This window comes from Mytilus edulis, chromosome 4 (assembly GCF_963676685.1).
Source record: "Mytilus edulis chromosome 4, xbMytEdul2.2, whole genome shotgun sequence".
Classification (NCBI taxonomy): domain Eukaryota; kingdom Metazoa; phylum Mollusca; class Bivalvia; order Mytilida; family Mytilidae; genus Mytilus; species Mytilus edulis.
In genome coordinates this window covers 69924346-69946327 of record NC_092347.1, presented here as the reverse complement: position 1 = coordinate 69946327, position 21982 = coordinate 69924346, and the positions used below count along the sequence as shown (strand labels likewise).

The 21982-nt window shown below is 33.0% G+C and overlaps 2 protein-coding genes across 3 annotated transcripts; one reads left to right on the top strand and one right to left on the bottom strand.

The window, feature by feature from the left end:
* The first annotated feature begins 2692 nt into the window (after window positions 1–2692).
* On the top strand, window positions 2693–7989 carry LOC139520348 (succinate dehydrogenase [ubiquinone] cytochrome b small subunit, mitochondrial-like). The gene is made up of 5 exons (XM_071312917.1): window positions 2693–2786; window positions 4923–5069; window positions 6162–6321; window positions 6799–7321; window positions 7528–7989. The coding sequence occupies exons 1-4, from the start codon at window positions 2753–2755 to the stop codon at window positions 6956–6958; spliced, it is 501 nt and encodes a 166-aa protein (XP_071169018.1). The 5' UTR covers window positions 2693–2752; the 3' UTR covers window positions 6959–7321; window positions 7528–7989.
* A 7929-nt stretch (window positions 7990–15918) lies between these two features.
* Window positions 15919–19561, bottom strand: LOC139520347 (uncharacterized). Of its 2 annotated transcripts, XM_071312916.1 has the most exons (3): window positions 19464–19561; window positions 17740–17881; window positions 15919–16774 (listed from the first exon to the last, which is right to left on the bottom strand). In XM_071312916.1, the coding sequence occupies exons 1-3, from the start codon at window positions 19471–19473 to the stop codon at window positions 16117–16119; spliced, it is 810 nt and encodes a 269-aa protein (XP_071169017.1). In that variant the 5' UTR covers window positions 19474–19561; the 3' UTR covers window positions 15919–16116. The 2 variants fall into 2 exon arrangements, with proteins under 2 accessions (XP_071169017.1, XP_071169016.1); XM_071312915.1 differs by lacking the exon at window positions 19464–19561 and having other exon boundaries at window positions 17740–18074.
* Window positions 19562–21982: the final 2421 nt, after the last annotated feature.

Sequence of the window (21982 nt, the reverse complement as noted above, 5' to 3'; positions counted from 1 at the left end):
GGTATAAACTTCAAACAAATATCTGATATTGACATGGGATAGGGTTCATAATAACATAAACAATTATTGGACTTTGGGGGATCTCGCAGATATTCCGACACCCCACTGCTCCAACACCCCAATAGTCCGACAAAGGTTAATAACTGCCGCAACAGAAAATATACTTCATGCATAGAGCTTCATGAGGGTGTTGATGTGGATTTACAGAATAGAGAATAATGAGGGGGGGGGAAGAATAGAGAAAAATGAGGTCCTAAAATAATGTGCAAAAAGAATAAAAAATAGAGAAAATGGCTAAAAATTTTAAAGAATACAGATATGAAAGACCCCTCCTCCCCAATCCAGGCACCCCTTGGTAGAATAATTGTTGACATGGTATTTGAAATATTCGTTCTAATATCACAGAAACAGATTTTAGCATGCCACCTATCGGGTATAAGTATCAAAGAAGTACCATGACCATATGCATATAAAGAACTTTGCAAGTTTTGGTTTAAGAAAATGGGAACACATTCAATTAAAAAAAAATGTCATCAGCAGTGCAGTCTCTCTTCATAAAGAAAAATGTTCACATGATCAGGGAACGACCATTTAACTTCAAGGGGAATGTTTTTTTCCTAAAAAAATATTCTGATCCCCAATTTGATGGAAACAAATATTTCTGGTCAAGCAGATGAAAAAAAATATTTTGAATGCAGATTCCCCTTACCTTATATAGTGTTAAACAAAACATGCAAACATGCGACACGAAAATTACTCTAGCAACCAACACCACCCCTTTTGACACTCACAACGGAAGGTGCCAGTTTTCACTATTTCGATTTACGAGCATTTTTTGCTGTTGTAAACTTATTCTAACAGATTCCTCACAGAGAACGCGGCAAACTTTACAATGTTCTATTTGGTTTACCACAGTCTTTATAGTGCAACGTACCGCGTATTAACTAACTCTTCAATTAAGTAACTGTATAAACATTGTTGTATATATAGACAAACTCAACTAATTTTCATCTCAAAATAATTCTGTACACTAAACTAAGCATCTTGCATATAATCGTCTAAGCGGTAAAGCCTAACTGGAGCCTTAACTTTCTAATTTCTCTGCTTTGGGAGAGATACATAGCTGTGTATCGTCATGTTAGTTATTCGATAAAGCTTCACAAAGCTTATTTAGTTTGACAAAATGTTCGCTACACCGCGTCTCATTCATTCTTTATTTTCGGGGTGAAAATATCCGACCACTTTCACTAATACATATCTACCTACCAACCGTGATTGCCTGAGCCTGCTGCAAGGCAAATTCGCGGCGGTTCCTATTCAATACTAGTGTGTAATGTCATTGTCTAGTGTCAGTTCAAGTGTCATTGACCTTTTTTCATGCCAAATGGCAACTATTACAGGGCCTATCTATTTTTTGTTTACTGTCAACTGATTGTTCTCGGCCTGAACATGCATGTCAGTAATATTTGCCACTGGACATCACGCAAAATTGAAATATTGTAAGTACTTTATTTTTAGTACTATCAGGAGGAATAGGTTTAACTGATGGGATTATTCTCTTGAAATCAAAATTATTTATTTAAAAAAGTTGTTGAATTATTCCATGTCAGACTATTTGGGGTATCGGACTATCATGGGGTGTCAGACTAATGGGGCGTCGGACTATTGAGTTGTCGCACCAATGGGTTGTCGGACTAATTGGACATCTGAATAACGGGGCTGCCCCGATTTATGATACTTAATTTCCCCCCTCGTGTATTTTTTCCGAGAATTTTCAATCCCTTGCAATGACAACACAAGCAATTTCTTGTATCTTGTTTGAAATAAATTAGCGGCTAAATTTTTCTCATGGGAGATTTAAAATTTTTGATTTTACCACGATTGTGCCAAATACTATAGTAATTTATTTTAATTCCCAACCTTCCATAAACGAAGTGAAAAATCGACTTAGATTGAGTCAGACTCTCGAAATGGAAGATATAAATATAGCAGGCTGCAGTTGTCAATTTTCTTTTGTAGACGTCGACAATAAACTTTATATTTAAATTAGTAACATAATGGAATTTAAGACTAATGCTTTTTTATTCCCCTATTCCCCTCGTGTTTCGAGATTTTTCTATCTTTTTCAATACAACATATGCAATTTCTTGTATTTTGGAATTGGACATGTTTTGGTGTCAATTGAAAGTAGAACCAGGGTTGCGTTCACTTAGATGTATGACTATTGAACGTGTTGCTAGCCTAGCACCTACGTAGATATTGATAGCAGCTAGGCTAGCTACACGTTCAATAGTCATAAATCTACGTAGCACTACGTAGCATTATTTAGCTGCTTCGATGTTGAACACAACCCCGTTGAAAATTGATGAAAATCGCTGAAATCGTGTTAACGTCATGAAAAATTGATGAAAATCATGAAAATCATAATGACGTCGTGAAAATGATGAAAATCGAGAAAATCGTGAAGACGTCGTGAAAAAATGATGAAACTCACAGAATTAAATGGAGCTTAATTGACTATTGAAATGTTAATAGTCACTTAATTGTCTATTAGTTAATAGTATCCTTAAAAGTGATTCGTGCAACGCTATTAAATCACTCTATTAACTAATTGTCAATTAGATATTTAATAGTCTATTAGAAGTTAATAGTCTATTAACTTAATAGACGTTTGTGCAACCCAGTCCTGGATTTTTTTTCATTGGTCGGAAATGAATTACTTCCCTTTATAAAACTCTCTAAATCCTGAAAAATGGCATCAAATTGTCTACTTCGATATTGTGGAGGTAAAAATAAGAATATACATGCATTTTAATCAAAATTGAACAATCATTTCATTCAAAATATTGTTGAACTTTATTTACATTTTGCTTCTATAACTGACAGTAGAATGAGAGTTATGAAAAGTGATAAAATTCACAAAGTTTTGTTCAAGGACGTTTCGGCTTTTTTACGTAAAAAAAATATATATGTATAGGGCAGGGACTTCCTGATTAGCATTGGCATAGAAATATCTGTGTCCGTCTGTCTGATTTGTACATTTATATCTGCAGTATCTTATCTATAAAGACTAAATATCTTCCAATCCAGGAGTGGACTCGGTTTTGGTTTTAGATACTCTAGCCTTAGTCCGAGATTACTGTGACGTCCAACGGCTGTTTTGCCAGACAAGCTGGGGCCGTGGGACGTCAGAGCTCGTCCCATATCAAAAAGTGGATATTTGCCCACCCAAAATAGATGCGCTGCTTCGTGGCTTCTGATGCCTACTGACGGCCTTGGAATTATATAAATCGGGCATCAATCTGTTCATTTTTCATTTATCTCTTCATTTATGTAAGTTTCACCTACCTGCGAACCTTTATTTTTCCATATTTTAAAAGTTTTCACAGTGACCCATCGATTTCAGCATTTTGACTTTCACTTTCAAATGGACGTCAAGTTACGAGAGAGTTCATGGTCTCGAGACTCAAAATATGCAAATATTTATATTTTTCACCTCCTTCATAGGAGATAGATGTTTAGCATTTAGTAGCCAACCATGATTTTTCACCTCCTTTACAGGAGATCGGTATGAAGCATTTAGTTCCGACCATGTTAATACAATCGGAAGCTCTCGGACATTTAGATAACTTGCATCGTAAATGAACGAGGTGTTACATTATGGTCATTTGCATAAATCATCACTGTTTTCTTGTGGTCACGTGATTATCTTTGAAGATGAAAGGCAAAGTGCCGAAATCGATGGGTCACTGTGAAAACTGTTAAAATATGGAAAAATAAAGGTTGGCAGGTAGGTGAAACTTACATAAATGAAGAGATAAATGAAAAATGAACAGATTGATGCCCGATTTATATAATTCCAAGGCCGTCAGTCGGCATCAGAAGCCACAAAGCAGCGCATCTATTTTGGGTGGGCAAATATCCACTTTTTGATATGGGACGAGTTCTGACGTCCCACGGCCCCAGCTTGTCTGGCAAAACAGCCGTTGGACGTCAGAGTAATCTCAGACTACTCCAGCCTATGTAGATGTACAGTCACAAATTATATGAGATGTTATACATAATTAGTTTTAGAGAAGTGTTGACATGCTGACAGCTTGAATAGCCAGTCCATTATGATCCATAGATGTATGACGTACATGCACTATTAAAGAAACAAGAATAGGGTTATGGGATTCTTACTAAACAATAATCAGACCCCCCCCCCCAAATGAGACCCCTACAGACGGGGAAACTGATATCTGGATGTATGTTATTCCAAGACACGATGGTGGCAGGTATAAATAAAAATTTGAAACAGTCAAGTTTGGTTCGTATCTGTGATGTTGTGTGCAATTGAGCATGGGGAGCAGATGGTAGACAGTGGCAGATCCAGATTTTTTATAAGGGAGGGGGTTTGGGCACTGACTGACCTAAGGGGGCAGGCTCCAGGCATGCTTCAGTGATTCCCTATATAATCAACCTAGTTTTTCCTGCAAAAGGGGGTGGGAGACCTGGATTGGCCTATGCTATGGTGGACAGGAATTTCTACAGCACTGTTCATGATTTTGTAGAACATTACTACTCTGTTTCTGGCTCTTCTGTGTTGTAGTGGTTCCCAACATAGTTGTTGAATCATGATTGTGACACAGTCAGTCAGGGTCCTTTGTGTAGGAATTCGTACATGAGGCCTATACAAATGTATAAACAAATGAACACATAAAAGGTTTATATCAGGGCCTTCTATAGTCCAAATAATAATGACTTCTTGGAAATGTTGAAAGGCTATTTTAATTTTTTGCTCTAACACGTTCCTAAATGCATAATGCTGGAGCTGTTTTTTTGGTCAAACACCTTTGTGTTTTCCAATACGTTGATCTATAAATAACCAATGGTATGCTTAGCACAACATCACATGCATTTTTGTTTCTTTTATATTTTAGGTACAGCACGCAGACTTTGTTTAAGACCTCAGATTTTCAAAGAGCTTTCACCAAGCAGTATCAGCAAAAATGTCACAGCAAAAACAATTGTCCTGTCACCTGCCATGTCACATTACTTCCAAGCTAGGCGAGGTCCATTTACACCAGGTAATATTAAGCTTTATTGAGTTTTGGTCATGAGAAAGATGGTCGAGGTGGTTTTCTGGAAACATTTGTGAATATTTTTAAAAGAATTTACTAAATCACTGCCCTTTTGAAAATATGAGGCAGAAGAACTTGAAATTATAAGATTTGGCCTAGCCGATATAATTAATTACATTTGTATTTTGTCCAAAAATTCAGATATTAGACTAGAATAGCCATTGAACATTAAGCAAACAATTTATTTTTATAGTGATAAATTTTCTGTTCCCTGTTTGACATAATAATGCATGTACATTGTAGCTATTATAATGAACCGAAATTATGGTATATTAGATAAAAACACAGAACCTCTTTAGAGTTGTCCACAGGCAAGTGAAATTATAAATTGTACTAGTCTAGAAGAAAAATTACTTCCCAGATTTCATAATAAATTTGGAATGAAGAAGATTATTTAACTGTTAAGGTGTAAGTTTCTTAATCAGTTGTAAATACATTTATGTACAATGAAAATGATATTGACGGGTAGAAGAATCTGATTCTGTTGATGTATCCTCACTTCAATTAGAGTTCTGAGCTTGAAATTGATGACCTTTTAGTCTATTTCACTCTATTTAGTCAGCTCACTTTAGATTCATTACCATGATTACAGTGCAAATACTAAAAATAGACCAAATAATCAAGTTCAAAATTGCCTTTTCAGAATCTAAAGGACTATAATGGGTAATCTCATTGTTCGTACACCAAAATGAAAATAACATTACATCATTGGTTGATTTCCATTGTTTAGAACTTTTTAAACCAATCACAACGTTTTGATGTACGTGTTTGAAAAATTACCCAGAATGTATTAGATTCTGAATTGAGTGTCTGTAATTTCACTGGCATAATGTGATATTATTACATAGAATATACATGTATTCCTAGTATCAACAGTTATACTATAGGCGTAAGGCAGAGTGCTCAAGTTGAGTTCGACACACATTACAAACTCTTGATGACATGCACTGATAATCTTTGTGTGTCGAGTGTAAAATTGATATGTACAGTCAAGTGACATATACATGTACATGAAAACAAACTTTACTTTTATTCCAGAGGAAAAACAAGGAAAGCATATGATGATGGCTTCAACTCACTGGAAAATAGAGAGGATTATAGCAGTATCTATGCTAGGAATTATGCCTGCATCAATATATTTCCAAGGACCATTCTGGGATTTCATGATAGCTTCAACTGTTATGTTACATGGTTACTGGTATGTCAATTTACGAACATGTACAGATTTATGGAATTTCTTTCTGTTTGATTGTATATGTCAGTGATTAGGAAAAGTTGTACAATGTTCATTTTGTGGATTTTCTTTAAAATTATTATCCATTCACATGCTGCATGATGCATACCTCTTTAATATTCAGCTGTCACATTCTTTCTGTGAGAAGTAAACACTTTTCTTTACTAGTTTATGAGCATAAATTTTAAGATTTTTTTTTATGTTTATGATGTCTAAAACAAAAATTGGTCAAAGCTCGGTCACATATCTTAAAAAACTTTTAGACACAGCCCTACATATACATGTATGATAAGTGCACTCTTTCACACCTACATGTATTTCCTTCGAAAACATGTGATGTGGTTGTATCCAATCCTCATTTTACGACATATAGTCTTATTTGTAATAACTAATGTACATTGTTATCTTACAAAAATGACTTATGTTTGTTTTTCTTTACAGGGGTGTTAATGGTGTTCTGACAGACTACCTTGAGAAGTTTATTCCTTTTATCCATTGGTTCTGGTATGCTCTTGCCATGGCTGGTATTGCTGGACTTTTAAACTTTAATTATAATGATGTTGGTGTTACGAAAGCCATATCTTTAGTCTGGAAACTGTAAATTTTATTTAGACTGACGAAAGTTCTAAATGTTATATTACCTAACAAAAGTGCTTATTAGAGATACTGCAATCATGGAAATATACTTATTACTTTTTCATAAAATTTCTGTTATTATAAATTTGTTACAGTTCTTGTGATATTTTATGTAGACTTTTGCTTTTAATTAAAGAATCTTACAAGAGGAGAAGATTTCTGTCAGCACCTATTTGTAAAAATGTACAAACATTACAAGAATAAATATTCTCAAAGTTGGGTATTATAACTTCAATGGGTGAAATTTAATGTTAGGTTTATTTAAGCTGAAAGTAGTAAATGGATGTTGACTCTCACATGTCTAATGACCTTTAATTGATCTGCTACTGTGGATTCATTTATTTTCGTGGGTATCAATTTTCGTGGATTGCTAAAAACTTGCATATTCGTGGATATTTGATTTCGTGGTTTTGCCAATCTCTGTATACAAAGCCTATTGAAATATGATATTCGTTGAACATTTGAATTCGTGGTTCACCTGTATCCACGAAACCCACGAAAATTGGTATCCAACAAATAATAATGAATCCACAGTATATGCTTTATTTATTGTACATCAGAAGTTTATTTACAATAAATTTTTATCTTCACATTATGTTATATTCACGAGTATGACCTAAAATCTTCATACTTAATATTTGGTGGAAATATCTTCTAATAATATTGTTTAAAATTAACCTTTCTTACTATGAACTTATTCATTGGAATTTTCTAATCGAAAACAAACGATAAATTTAAGAAATTCCCCAAAAATTGAAATATTGATACAATGTAATGGCATTCAGATTATACATTATATTTCACTAGTAATGAAAGTTTATGAAACACTCCAAGTGATGTTTAATTCTTTTGTCTAAGGACTTCTATAATATGAAGAAGTCTCTGATAAATTAATGTTTCTATTTATATACTTACATCAAAGCGAACCGGTGTTCTTATACTTTGTATAATCTTCAAGCTTTGCTTGTAAAAAATAAATTTATTTATCCCATACAATTTGTCGCTTAGTTTCTATTATGTTTTAGTAATTAAAACCTGTATATATGTCTTTACAAGTTTTGATTTAATTTGGTATTGGAGTTTTAATTGAACAATCATGTCCTGTATGATTTTCTAAATTTCTTTTTTGTGTTCATATTTCTTAGCAACATTCTGTGAATTCTATTGAAAGGAAAGTGTTATGTGTTTTAAATGGTGTGTTTTCTTTTCTTGCCTATTGTTTTATTTAATAGCTGTCGTAATTGCAATCCTAAAAATCTTCTCCTCTGAAACAACTGGACTCATTATAGGCTTAGATCTTAAAAATTCCTAAAGTTTTTATACGACCACACAAATTAAAAAAATTTTGGTCGTATATTGGTATGACATTGGCGTCTTCGTCGTCCAAAGACATTTGGTTTTCGCACTCTAACTTTAGTAAAAGTAAATAGAAATCTATGAAATTTAAACACAAGGTTTATGACTATAAAAGGAAGGATGGGATTGTGTTTGGGTGTTCTGGTCCCAACATTTTAGGAATTAGGGGCCAAAAAGGGCCCAAATAAGCATTTTCTTGGTTTTCGCACTATAACTTTAGTTTAAGTGAATAGAAATCTATGAAATTTTGACACAAGGTTTATGACCACAAAAGGAAGGTTGGGATTGATTTTGGGAGTTTTGGTTCCAACAGTTTAGGAATTAAGGGCCAAAAAGGCCCAAATAAGCATTATTCTTCGTTTTCGCACCATAACTTTAGTATAAGTAAATAGAAATCTATGAAATTTAAACACAAGGTTTATGACCATAAAAGGAAGGTTGGGTTTGATTTTGGGAGTTTTGGTCCTAACAGTTTAGGAATAAGGGGCCCAAAGGGTCCAAAATTGAACTTTGTGTGATTTCATCAAAAATTGAATAATTGGGGTTCTTTGATATGCCGAATCTAACTATGTATGTAGATTCTTAATTTTTGGTCCCGTTTTCAAATTGGTCTACATTAAGGTCCAAAGGGTCCAAAATTAAACTTAGTTTGATTTTAACAAAAATTGAATCCTTGGGGTTCTTTGATATGCTGAATTGAAAAATGTACTTAGATTTTTTTAATTATTGGCCTAGTTTTCAAGTTGGTCCAAATGGGGGTCCAAAATTAAACTTTGTTTGATTTCATCAAAAATTGAATAAATGGGTTCTTTGATATGCCAAATCTAACTGTGTATGTAGATTCTTAATTTTTTTTGGTCCAGTTTTCAAATTGGTCTACATTAAGGTCCAAAGGGTCCAAAATTAAACTAAGTTTGATTTTAACAAAAATTAAATTCTTGGGCTTATTTGATATGCTTTATCTAAATTTCAAGTTGGTCCAAATCAGGATTCCATATCAAGTCTTGTGCAATAGCAAGAAATTTTCAATTTCACAGTATTGCACAATAGCAAGAAATATCTAATTGCACAATATTGTGCAATAGCAATTAATTTTCAATTGAAGTTATCTTTCTTTGTATAGAATAGTAGTTGATAATATATGTTGGAAATTTGCCAGACATGACTATGATGTCATTTTCTATTTTTATTTGCCAATAACTTTATGTAAATAACTTCATTGGAAATTTGCCAATATAAAATGTTGCTGATGAAGTTTTTTTTTATTGTTTTATACAATAAACAATGTATATTCACTTTTACTACCAACCAATCTTTACCATTCAGTGATAACAAGCACTTTATTTTACATTTTAATATTTTATGATGTATTAAAAAGAGTAGTTATTGTTGCAAACTCCATTAGAAATTTGAATTGATATCAGTTTTGGAAAAAGGGAAACGGGGATGTGAAAAAAAAGGGGGGGGGGTTAAATTTTTCTCATTTCAGATTTCATAAATAAAAAGAAAATTTCTTCAAACATTTTTTTGAGAGGATTTTAAAATATTCAACAGCATAGTGAATTGCTCAAAGGCAAAAAAAAACTTTTAATTTCATTAGACCACATTCATTCTGTGTCAGAAACCTATGCTGTGTCAACTATTTAATTTTAGATTTAAAAAGTTTGAAGAAGAAATCTTTAATTGATTTGTAAAATCTTGACATTTGTTTTGTGTAAAAAAAAACACCATGTAATGTCAAAAATTTGATCACAATCCAAATTCAGAGCTGTATCACGCTTGAATGTTTTGTCCATACTTGCCCCAGTTGTTCAGGGTTAGACCTCTGCGGTCGTATAAAGCTGTGCCCTGCGGAGCACCTGGTTGGTCCTGTTTTCAAATTGGTCAACATTAAGGTCCAAAGGGTCCAAAATTAAACTTAGCTTGATTTTAACAAAAATTGAATTGTTGGGGTTCTTTGATATGCTGAATCTAAACATGTACTTAGATCTTTGATTATGGGCCCAATTTTCAAGTTGGTCCAAATCGGGGTCCAAAATTATTATATTAAGTATTGTGCAATAGCAAGAAATTTTCAATTGTACAGTATTCCGGAGCAATAGCAAGAAATCTTCAATTGCACAGTATTGTGCAATAGCAAGAAATTTTCAATTGCACAGTATTCCCCAAATAGCAAGAAATCTTCAATTGCACAGTATTGTGCAATAGCAAGAAATTTTCAATTGCACAGTTTTGCTCAATAGCAAGAAATATTCAATTGCACAGTATTGTCCCGTTTTAAAATTGGTCTACAGGTCCAAAGGGTAAAAAATTAAACTTTGTTTAACTTCAACAAAAAATTAATATATGGGGTTCTTCAATATGCTGAATCTAACCATGTATTTAGATTTTTAATATTTGGGCCCGGTTATCAATTGGTCCACATTGAGGTCTAAAGGGTCTAAAATTGAACATTATTTGATTTCATCAAAAATTGAATTCTTGGGGTTCTATGATATGCTGAATCTAACCATGTATTTAGATTTTGGATATTAAACCATAATTGGTAAATGTCCAATTTAAAATTTTTAAGTTTTTAAGTTTTAGTTCTTAGTCCACATTCATTCTGTGTCAGAAACCTATGTTGTGTCAACTATTTCATCACAATCCAAATTCAGAGCTGTATCAAGCTTGAATGTTGTGTCCATACTTGCCCCAACTGTTCAGGGTTCGACCTCTGCGGTCGTATAAAGCTGCACCATACGGAGCATCTGGTTGTGTTTTGGTCTGGTTTTTAGCTCACCTGACCTGAAAGCTCACTTGGCGTACGTCGTCTGTCGTCTGGCGTCTGTCGTCCGTAAACTTTTACAAAAATCTTCTCCTCTGAAACTACTGGGCCAAATTTAACCAAACTTGGCCACAATCATCCTTGGGGTATCTAGTTTAAAAAATGTGTCCGATGACCTGGCCATCTAACCAAGATGGCCGCCATGGCTAAAAATAGAACACAGGGGTAAAATGTATATTTTGGCTTATATCTTTGAAACCAAAGCATTTAGAGCAAATCTATCAAGGGGTAAAATTGTTGATCAGGTCAAGATCTATCTGCCCTGAATTTTTCAGACGAATCGGACAACCTGTTGTTGGGTTGCTGCCCCTGAATTGGTTATTTTAAGGAAATTTTGAAGTTTTTGGTTATTATCTTGAATACTATTATAGATAGAGATAAACTGTAAACAGCAATAATGTTCAGCATAGTAAGACCTACAAATAAGTCAACATGACCAAAATTGTCAGTCAACCCCCTTTATAGTCAATTTTTAACAACTTTTCATCATTTTTTTGTAACTTTTACAAAAATCTTTTTCTCTGAAACTACTTTGCCAAATTTAACCAAACTCGGCCACAATTATCATTGTGGTATAAAGTTTTAAAAATGTGTCCGATGACCCCACCTACCAAACAAAATGGCCGACATGGCTAAAATTAGAACATAGTGGTAAAATACAGTTTTTGCTTTATATCTTTGAAACTAAGACATTTAGGGCAAATCTTTCAAGATTTAAATGTCCATCAGAATAAGATCTATCCCCTCACAAATTTTCAGATGAATCTGATAACCCGTTGTTGGGTTGCTGCCCTAAAATAAGTAATTTTAAGGAAATTTTGCAGTTTTTGGTTATTATCTTGAATACTATTATAGATAGAGATAAACTGTAAACAGCAATAATGTTCAGCAAAGTAAGATCTACAAATAATTCAACATGATCAAAATTGTTAGAGGACCCCTTAAGGAGTTATTGCCCTTTATAGTCAATATTGAACAACTTTTCGTCATTTTTGTAACTTGTACAAAAATCTTCTTTTCTAAAACTATCGTCCAAATTTAACCAAACTTGGCCACAATCATTATTAGGGTATCTATTTAAAAAAAGTGTCTAATGACCCCACCTACCAACCAAGATGGCCGACATCAGTAGATACAGTAACAGGTGAGCAACACAGGCTCTTGAGAGCCTCTAGTTTTATACTGTATGCAATAGGGCTACTATATTTGGTGTATGGAGTGATGAGGGGGGGCAAGGGGGGTCCCAATAACAGCAAAACAGCAAATTGATTTGGCTCATAACAGATAACAAGGAATTAAAATGGACAAAAACAGATAACAGTAAATGAAATATTAAAATAATTCGGTTTTTGACAAATCAGTATTTCTTATTACGGATATAATCCTTTGTAATGCATTCCATTTTTTATGACTATGTTTTTAGTATTAATTTATGTGTCTAGAATGTGTTTAAACTACTACTCAATATATTATAATATTTTTTATACGCTCGTTTACGGAACGTATTATGGTATACTGTTGTCCGTCTGTTGTCAACATGTCGGACATTAACTCAAAAACACTTTAACCATTTGAATTAAACTTTGGGAAATTGTTTATATCTATTGACGTGAGCTCCCTTTTTGGTTTTTTTTTTTCCTTTTTGGTTTTTTTTTTTTTTTTTTTTATAAATTTTAGATTTTAAGTTTCTGGGTAGGTAATGGGTTTTTATTCAATAAAATTGGTGTTTTTTTTTCAGTTTTCTGATAATATCTCAAAAATGCTTTCACAAAGCAAGGAATTTTGGTGAACTGTTTATATCTATTAACATGAGGTAACTTTCAATTTTTATAAATTTTAGATTTTATGTTTCCGAGCTAACGGGTTTTATTAATTAAAAAGGGGTGATTTTCCAGTTTTCAGACATTAACACAAATGAGCAGTTCTCATGAAACGTTGGTGTATTGTTTATATATATTGACTGAAGCTCCCTTTGTTGCTAATAAAAAAAGTGACCTAAAAGAGTTTGAATATTCTGACTTTTTCTAAATGACCATTTAATGAGGTGTGTGAATTTTTATTAATAAAACTATAAGGCAAAGTGGTATATAGGGTAGAAAAATCAAAAGCACCAATTATAAGCATGCAATTTATCAAGTACTTCGAACGAATTTTGACACTCTAAAAGCAATTTATTCCACTATTTTCAAAGGCCTTATTTGAACAATTTTTTATCAGCTGAGGTTTTTGATTGTACCAAGTGTACTAGTAAGTAGAATACATAGTTTAGTAGGGAAACAATGGCTTGAAACGAAATTAATCTTTGTTTGTAATGAGTTATGTGCAGCTTCGGACCCAAGTACATGGTTGGAACTTTCATTGTACAATGCATTTGGTTCTGCTTTGAAAAGAATCACAGAGCTGAGTCTATGTACCATATAATATAAAAGGTTAAGTGGTTGTTAGGACCTTGTCCTTAACTGAGATCCTTGTAAGATACTCCTGGCCATATGTTTTCCTTTTTGTCATATTAAGAATTGTTTTAATTTAATATGTTCGTACGGAAAACAAGGAACATTATTCTCATACAAAAAATTAAGATAATTCTAAATACACATTCATAAAAAAAAAAATGGAATTTATTACAAAGGATAATCATAAGATATACTTGAATTGTCCTGGACCTCACTTCTGTGATGTGTATATGTTAATGGAATCCTTCTCTGAATACGGGACCAACTTATTAGTAGTGGTAGACCCCAATGGCCAATGATCTTCAATTTATACCGAATATTGACTGTCAAAAAAAATGCTAACATTCCAATTTTCAATAACAGTTAACAGCAAATACATTATCACAATAACAGATAACAAAAAAACTAAAAGCCCAATAACAGCTAACAAAGAATAAGACAATAACAGCTAACAGCAAATATATTTTCAAAATAACAGATAACAAAGAATTAAATTGCCCCATAACAGCATAACAGTTAAACCCCCCCCCCCCCCCCCCCCCCCCAGTGATTGTAAGGTGAACATGTCAAATTGGCAGGTGTCATGTGACCTTGACCTCATTTTCATGGTTCAGTGGTAAAAAAAAGTTAAGTTTTTTTAGTTGATGTCTCTGATACTATATGCAATTAATCAACTATATTTGGTGAATAGAAATATTTTATGATGTACATGTCAGTCTCGCAGGTTTTATTTCACCTTCAACTCATTTTCAAAGTTCATTACTCAGTGTTACGTTTTTGTGTTTTGTTCTGTTTTTCTTGAGCTATAAGCAATAGCTCAACTATATTTGATGTACGGAAGGATTGTAAGCTACATACATGTCTGCCTGGCATGGTTCATCTGGCCTTGATCTCATTTTCATGGTCCAATGGTCAATATTTTTTTCTTGGCCAAGTCTGTTTCTCAGAAACTATAAGCAATAGGTCAATAGATATAGGAAGATGTGGTGTGAGTGCCAATGAGACAACTCTCCATACAAATAACAAGTTAAAAAGTAAACCATTATAGGTTAAAGTACGGCCTTCAACACGGAGCCTTAGCTCACACCGACTATATTTAGTGTAATGAATGATTGTAATGCTTGTATTTCTTGTTTGGCTTTATGACCGTGACCTCATTTTCGTGGATTATGTTAAGTTGTGATAGTTGTAGTAAAGCTTTATATTTAGGACTGTCAACATAATATCAATGGTTAATGAAGAAGACGTGACATTTCAGCGTGTGCACTCTTGGTATTTTTAACAGAACTGTTATGAATATATAAAAATTGTAAATTATATAGGTATACTGGTAAAGTGTTTAAGAGTAACACTTAAGTCAATATGGCCAAAATTTTCAGGAGTTATTTAAATGACTATTTTTATCTGTTTTATGATTTTGTATGCAGCTACAAAGAAGATTAATAAGAATCAATGTGTCCATGAGTACACGGATGCCCCAATAGCACTCTCATTTTCTATGTTCAGGGGACCTTGACATTGGGGTCAGAACTCTTATTTGGCATTAACAGTAGAAAGTTCATATCATAGGGAACATGTGTATTGAGTTTAAAGTTGATTGAACTTCAACTTCATCAAAAACTTTCTTGACCAAAAACTTTAACCTGAAACAAACAAACGGACGCACAGACCAGAAAACATAAAGACCATAAGTGGGGCATAAATCAGTCAACATTGTTGAAATCTTCATTTGAACCCTGCTAGTTGTAATAGAAAAATTACTTTTCCCTCATTTTCGCAGGTTTTGCTTTCTGTACTACAATCTGATAATTTAAAAAATATATTATACTGAAAGAAACCACCAATTTACGCAAGCCTAGCACTAAAATATAAAGATTAAGGGAAATAATTCCCCCTTAAAATTCGTTTGATTAGCATGTGTCGTCTTGGGTTGAATTTTTGTTGTTGGTGTTTTCTGTTCCAATCCTTCTCTTTGCTTGGATCTTTTTATGGCACAGAAAGCATAAACCAAGAGGCAACACATGCTAAACAAACAAATTTGTAGGGGGATTTATTTCTCTTAATCTGAATCTTTTAGTATTATGCTTTCGCATTGACGGACGCTGAGTGATTGCGTTCGTTATTGCAGTTTAAAATTAAGAAAATAATAATTAGCTTTCTTGATACGTATAGTGCTTAGTTACACGACTATATATCACTGATTAATTTGTTAATCAGTTTTGATTAATTTGTTAATCAGTTTCAATATCAGACACAATTCTAAGAAAAACAACAAATTCCATTTACTCCATTATTATACACCTCACGTTTTTGTAGGTTGCATATTTATTGAAGAAGGTAATGAGAAAAACAAATCTTCATATTGACAGACAGATTTCATAAGAGTTTAGGGAATTTAATATCATTTAAACAAGTGAAAATAAAAATGAAATGAAATAAAATTGATAAGATATGATCGAAAATCAAGAATAATATCATTTACTTAGTTCAAACATCAAAATCATTGTAATATTTGCCTAGAGTTGTCATTTCGCTTGAGTTTTGGTGGAGGAGACTAACGGCTTTTGTTGTAAACAAATTTTCGGTGTTTCTGCTGACAAACCAAGAGTATCGAAACACGTAATCTGCTGATTCTAGTAAAGGCAATATTTGTTTCATAAACTGAAGTTGATCTGCAGCGGATTTATCTTGTGGACATGCAAATTCTGTCAGCCATATTGGTTTCCTGTACCTCTCCCACAACGCATTCAAATACACCATTGTCTCGCTGGCTTCACATCGATAGGAATGTGTTGCAATATGGTCGACCCTGCAATGACGACACAACTTGAAAAATTCGTCCAGCCATTCGATTGGTCCATATTCACAACTTGCGCATGGAGCTACTGCTGGGCTAACAAGTATTTTGCCATGTGCTTTCTTTTGGAGAACTCTCCAGTGTCTTGCAGCATCCCGTGGTGACATTTTCGACTGTTTCTCGTGATTTGGTTCGTTAAAACCAAGTACATATTTTGATCGCGATAGTAAATGAATAGGCGTGTCTACATCTGGCCTCCATCCCCACACCATAGGTACATAACCATGTTTCAGATTATGAGAACACTCATGGAGGGTATGCTTCCAAGGATATGTATGCCAGTCATACCTAAAATAACAGATTTGTTTAGAATGAAGAACTATTTTGTACTCATAATACCACAGCACAATATTTTCAAAGAGTTACAGCATCACGCATATATATATATTGAAATGATCTTTTTTTCAATTTCGAGAATACATTCAGTAACTAAATTCATTCACCAGCAAATACCAGAACATTTAATATTTTATATGAACAATGAGTAATGGCATCCGTGACGTTTACAGAAAACAGTATTCGGGGACAAAATTAAATATATCAGGGCCGTAACTACCTATGAGGCAGGAGAGGCAACTGCCTCCCCTGAATTTTCTACACCAATTTTTTTTTAGAAGTAATAAAATGAAATATTGACAAGATGCACACGAAGAACTCGAATTTGTATTATAAACAACACAAGTTTACAGTTTTAACAGTTATCAAGATACATGATATATCCGTCATTTTCAGGTTGTTTTTAACCATTTCAGTATTTGTTTTAGATTTTTTTTCGTGTGGCCATCTATCTGTTATTCAGTATTTCCTATGTCGTACGAGAACTTTGCTTTCAACAATTTTAAATAAAACTTCAATAATCACATTTATTTAGGGGCTCAAGCAGAGGAGCTTTAGTTCCCTTTGTATTGTGAATCTTTAATGATATCGGAAATTCGTAACCGGCTGAATCAGCTGTTGGATAATTTGTTATAGTGTCTATAATATGATTACAAGTCAGTACGTTTCTCATAAATAATTGAACAGAACAATCATTGCAGTTACTTTTTTTTAGTTAAATTGAATACAAGTAATTTATAATGAGTGAAAATGTTCCATGCCAGGCAGCATATTAAAATATCCATTTTAAATATGAACTTATTGCATGATAATGCAGCTCAATATAGGTTGCGTCGTAACGAACGAAAAAAAATGTTTTCAAAATAAGAATGAAAAAGTTCATATCTTGTGAATAAATTACAACTCTAAATACTCACCACCAATGGACATTGTTGAAAACTTTTTCATCTCCACAACGTCTATGCCGCCTATCACCATCTGAGACCGCAAGACCCTTTTTATGCGATGCCTTAGTCAATGAGAGAGCTAAGGCAGCAACAATTGTTATCTTCTGTAGTACTAAAACAGAAAAAAATATCATTATTTTAATTCCAAATGATATCAGAAGCAGGAGGTATTCAGATTTCAGCATCTTATCTGTTGTATGTCCGTCCGTCCGTCAGTTAGTTATCTTTACCAGCCAAACGTACAAAGCCGCATAAACTAAATACATGTTCTAATGTTCAGATGTTTTATGTCCGTTAAATAGACTTACAAAGAACATATTACAGACTCAGTATATTAAAAGACATTATTATAAACAAAAAAATTATGAATAACATCAATGATCTAGTAAATGTACAAATAATATAATGTATACCCCCAACAAAGTTTTTAATTAAATTGGATTTTATCTTCACTGCAAAAGCCAACAATGGTGGTTCTGCTTGGTAGAGTGGGTAATAGACGCATATATATATATATATATGTAGAGTTCAAAATTGATACTTTAAGCTGGAAGAGTATTAGTTACATATAATTTAGCTTAACGTGGTTTGTTAAAAATAAATAATTGTCACTTATATCAGGACTTATTTTACTGTCTCGTAGTTATTAAGACGGACCTGTAACTCTGCCGTAGTTTGGCTTTGGGTGGGACGTTTTGGCTGTGAATAATAGAAATGAAGTTTCTATATTTTAATCTGCCGCAATACCGAAGTGCCTAGTGTTTGGCGAAACAGGTTTATATAGTACTTTCGTTAGCAATAACTGAGGCCCATGTAAGTTATTTGTTTAATACTTTTGCTAATAGCTTATAATAATTTCTTAATAAATTTCCTTCTTTTCTCCTCACATTTTTGTTGTTGGAAACACCCAACTGACCGCTATTTAATATACATGGACATCACATATTTTGTTTGATGTATTATTTAATAATTCGTAACTGGATAAGGTTCAATCCATATATCAATTGATTTATCTGTGTATTCGATTTGACCGAAGAAAAGTTGCATAACAAACTTGTAAAGTACATGTATTTGACTTAGCTTGAGGCTTGACATGTAATATTGACCTTTAAACAACATTTATATATAGTGACCGTTATAACGTAACTTACTTTATTAAGTATATTTACAAATGAATTTAATCAATTCTTTAAAACTTTAATTTAAAGTCGCTTTAATGTAAAATATTCTCAAATTATGGATTGTCCATTTTACCAAAAATAAAGTAAAATTTATTTCCTCACACTTATACCACCATGGGGAAAAAGTACATTATTTGATTCAATTTTCAATAGCGATGGCCGTTACATACGACATCTAATAGCAACATAAGAATATTGTAAAACCCGATAGAATTTTGTATAATTACGTAATAATGTTCGTTAAAAGTATAATATGTTGTAAAAGAAAACTGTTATATGTTTAGCTCATGTCCCTCAAGAACGTTTTGAAATAAGGAAACGAGTAAATTAATATTATCCAGACTATGTGAACATAGAATCATGATTGTTTATGTGAACAAATATGAACAAAATGTAAAAAAAAAAATACAATATAGAAATGATACATTCCCCGTCAGATGTATCACACTTCAAAACCTCATCTTAAATTCAGATCATTTGTCATCTTATAATTACTGGAATGAGTCCACTTACCTCCAAACATCGAAAATCAGTGGTTAAATTTCATTGAAGTTTCCAAGTTTTATCTCAATAAAATTCTTTAAAAATTCACAAGACAGTGATTTAAGCATAATCGTTTAAAAAAACAAAATAATAGAAGAGCATTTAAATAAGATTTAGTATGTCGTAAATTCGTGATTATTTGTAAAATAATTTGTTAAAGGCTTCCATATAAATATTTTAATATTATACATAAAACAAATAGTCTTTTGTTAGTAGTTTATTTTTAAATGATGTTAAATGATCTTAAAAGAAAAGACGTCATCAGTGATCATTTGATCTTACGTATATGGTTAATTCAATCTTATATTAATGAAAATTTGGTTAAAGACCAGTGACAGTTAGAACATCTGTAAAAGACAAATTTAAACAAACGTGGAGTTAGATATTCAAACGTTCCAGAAAACTTTTGTGGCTTTAAAGATATATTTTAAAACCATGTGATTTTAACACACTCTGTCAATTTGGACTGACTAACCATCAAGTACAAATAGAAAGTTGTAGATAGGTATGATCAGAGACATATACCGTAAAGCGAGTTATTTTCGCAGGGTGCAAATTTTTGCATATTTTCGCGGATAGACCAAAATCGCAAAAATGCATTCCGTCAATTTAAAGCGGCACATGCAAAGGTATTGATAAACCTTTTGAATCCGCCAAATAATAACCGCCAAGATATTTCGTATACCTTATTCGATGAAAATCGCGAAATTTTACACCCGCGTAAATAACCCGCTAAACGGGGTATATGTCTCTGGTATGATCTAAAAAAAAAAAAAAATTGAAGAAGTCGTCTTATATTGATACGACGTGTGAAATCATATCACATGTGTGTCGATTGTCTCATTTTATATTTGAAAGTAGTGTTGATGATGAAAGTGTTTAACGACCTTGACTGGATGTACATCCCTCGCACGGTCGGGAAAGTAGTGTGCATACTATATTTTCTTTTTATCAGGGGCAGATCCAGCCATTTTTATAAGGTGGCATTCAACCCATGATAAAAAATGGGGAATGTGTCCATAGGAAACTCGAGAACTGTAAAGTGATGCTTCCAAAAATTGATCTTAGACTGAGGTCTGTGGTAAAAAGCATTATATAAACAATGCATTACATTTAGTTGATACAAATTCAAGTTATAGAACGGAAACGAAAAATTTTGCATTTTTTTTTATTTGTAAAGGGGCATAACCCTAGAACGGTAATCAAAGTGCTTGTAAGCACGCAATGGTAAAGATTGCTTCAATTTATCAGTGAAAGGCAAATTAAACATTGTATAAAGCATTGATTGCAGTTGATTCAACTATAATCATGGACAAAGGAAGATAACTCAAATTTATAAAATTACTTGATTGATGTTTTTAGAAAAAAATGAAAATTTAGCAATTTTTCCATTTGTAAAAGTATAACCCGAGAACAGTAAAAGTGACGACACCAAAATTCAAACTTGATCTGTATATTGTGGTAATAAGCTTTGTGTATAAGTTTCATAACATTTGGTTGAGGCAAACTTAAGTTAGAGAACGGAAACGAAAATAATAGCAATTTTTCCATTTTTAAAGGGGCATAACTCTAGAAAGGAAAAATGACAGCACAAAAATTTAAACTTGATCTGTATTTAGTTATAGTTAACATTATGTATAAGCTTCATATCATTTGGTTGAGGCAAACTAAAGTTAGAGTATGGAAACCAACTTTGGTACTGGCGTACAGACGGACAAGAGTAAAACTTAATGCCCCCTGCGCTACTGTGGCGTCATAAAAAGGGGGGTCCAATCCCTGAACCTCCCTACGATCCGCCACTGTTATTTATATTTGTTTCATGTAACTTGTGTATACTACTGTATTGACAAAGGTTTATCTTCTGTCGACTTTATGTTTTTATCAAATTATTGACGTACATTCATTCTTTTTTATTGTACTACAATCATCTCGTCTCCATACGACAAAATGGAGTTCTAATAAAAAGTATTGACCGAGAAGGGGGGTCCGGGAGTTGAATTATTTGGACGAACAATGTTATTTCAATGGAGAAATATGATTAGACCCCCCCCTTTTCAAATGACTGGATCCGCTCCCGGACACAGTCCATTTCAGAGGTGTAATAATAAGATGTAAATATGTATAATTATGTAAATTCATATAATCGGACGCAAAAAAAAAAACATTTTCCAAAATGAACCCCAGTCATCCTTCAAGGCGTTATAATAAAGTTTTTTGAAAATAGAAGAAATAATTCATAAACGGGAAAACAGGAATTAACAAATGAAAAAATAAATATCATTTCAAAACAACCCTTATCACAACCAAAAACCCTCGACTTCTCCAAACAGAGACACATAAACCAATTATGCTTTCTAAGCTAAAACTTACTACCACCTCTCCAAGAACGATGGGGAAAATCAGAGTCTGACTATGTTCTACAAAGTGGTTGAGGGATTGGTGCAGGCTATTGATCCAACAGACTACATACAAGAAATCAGAAGCAAACG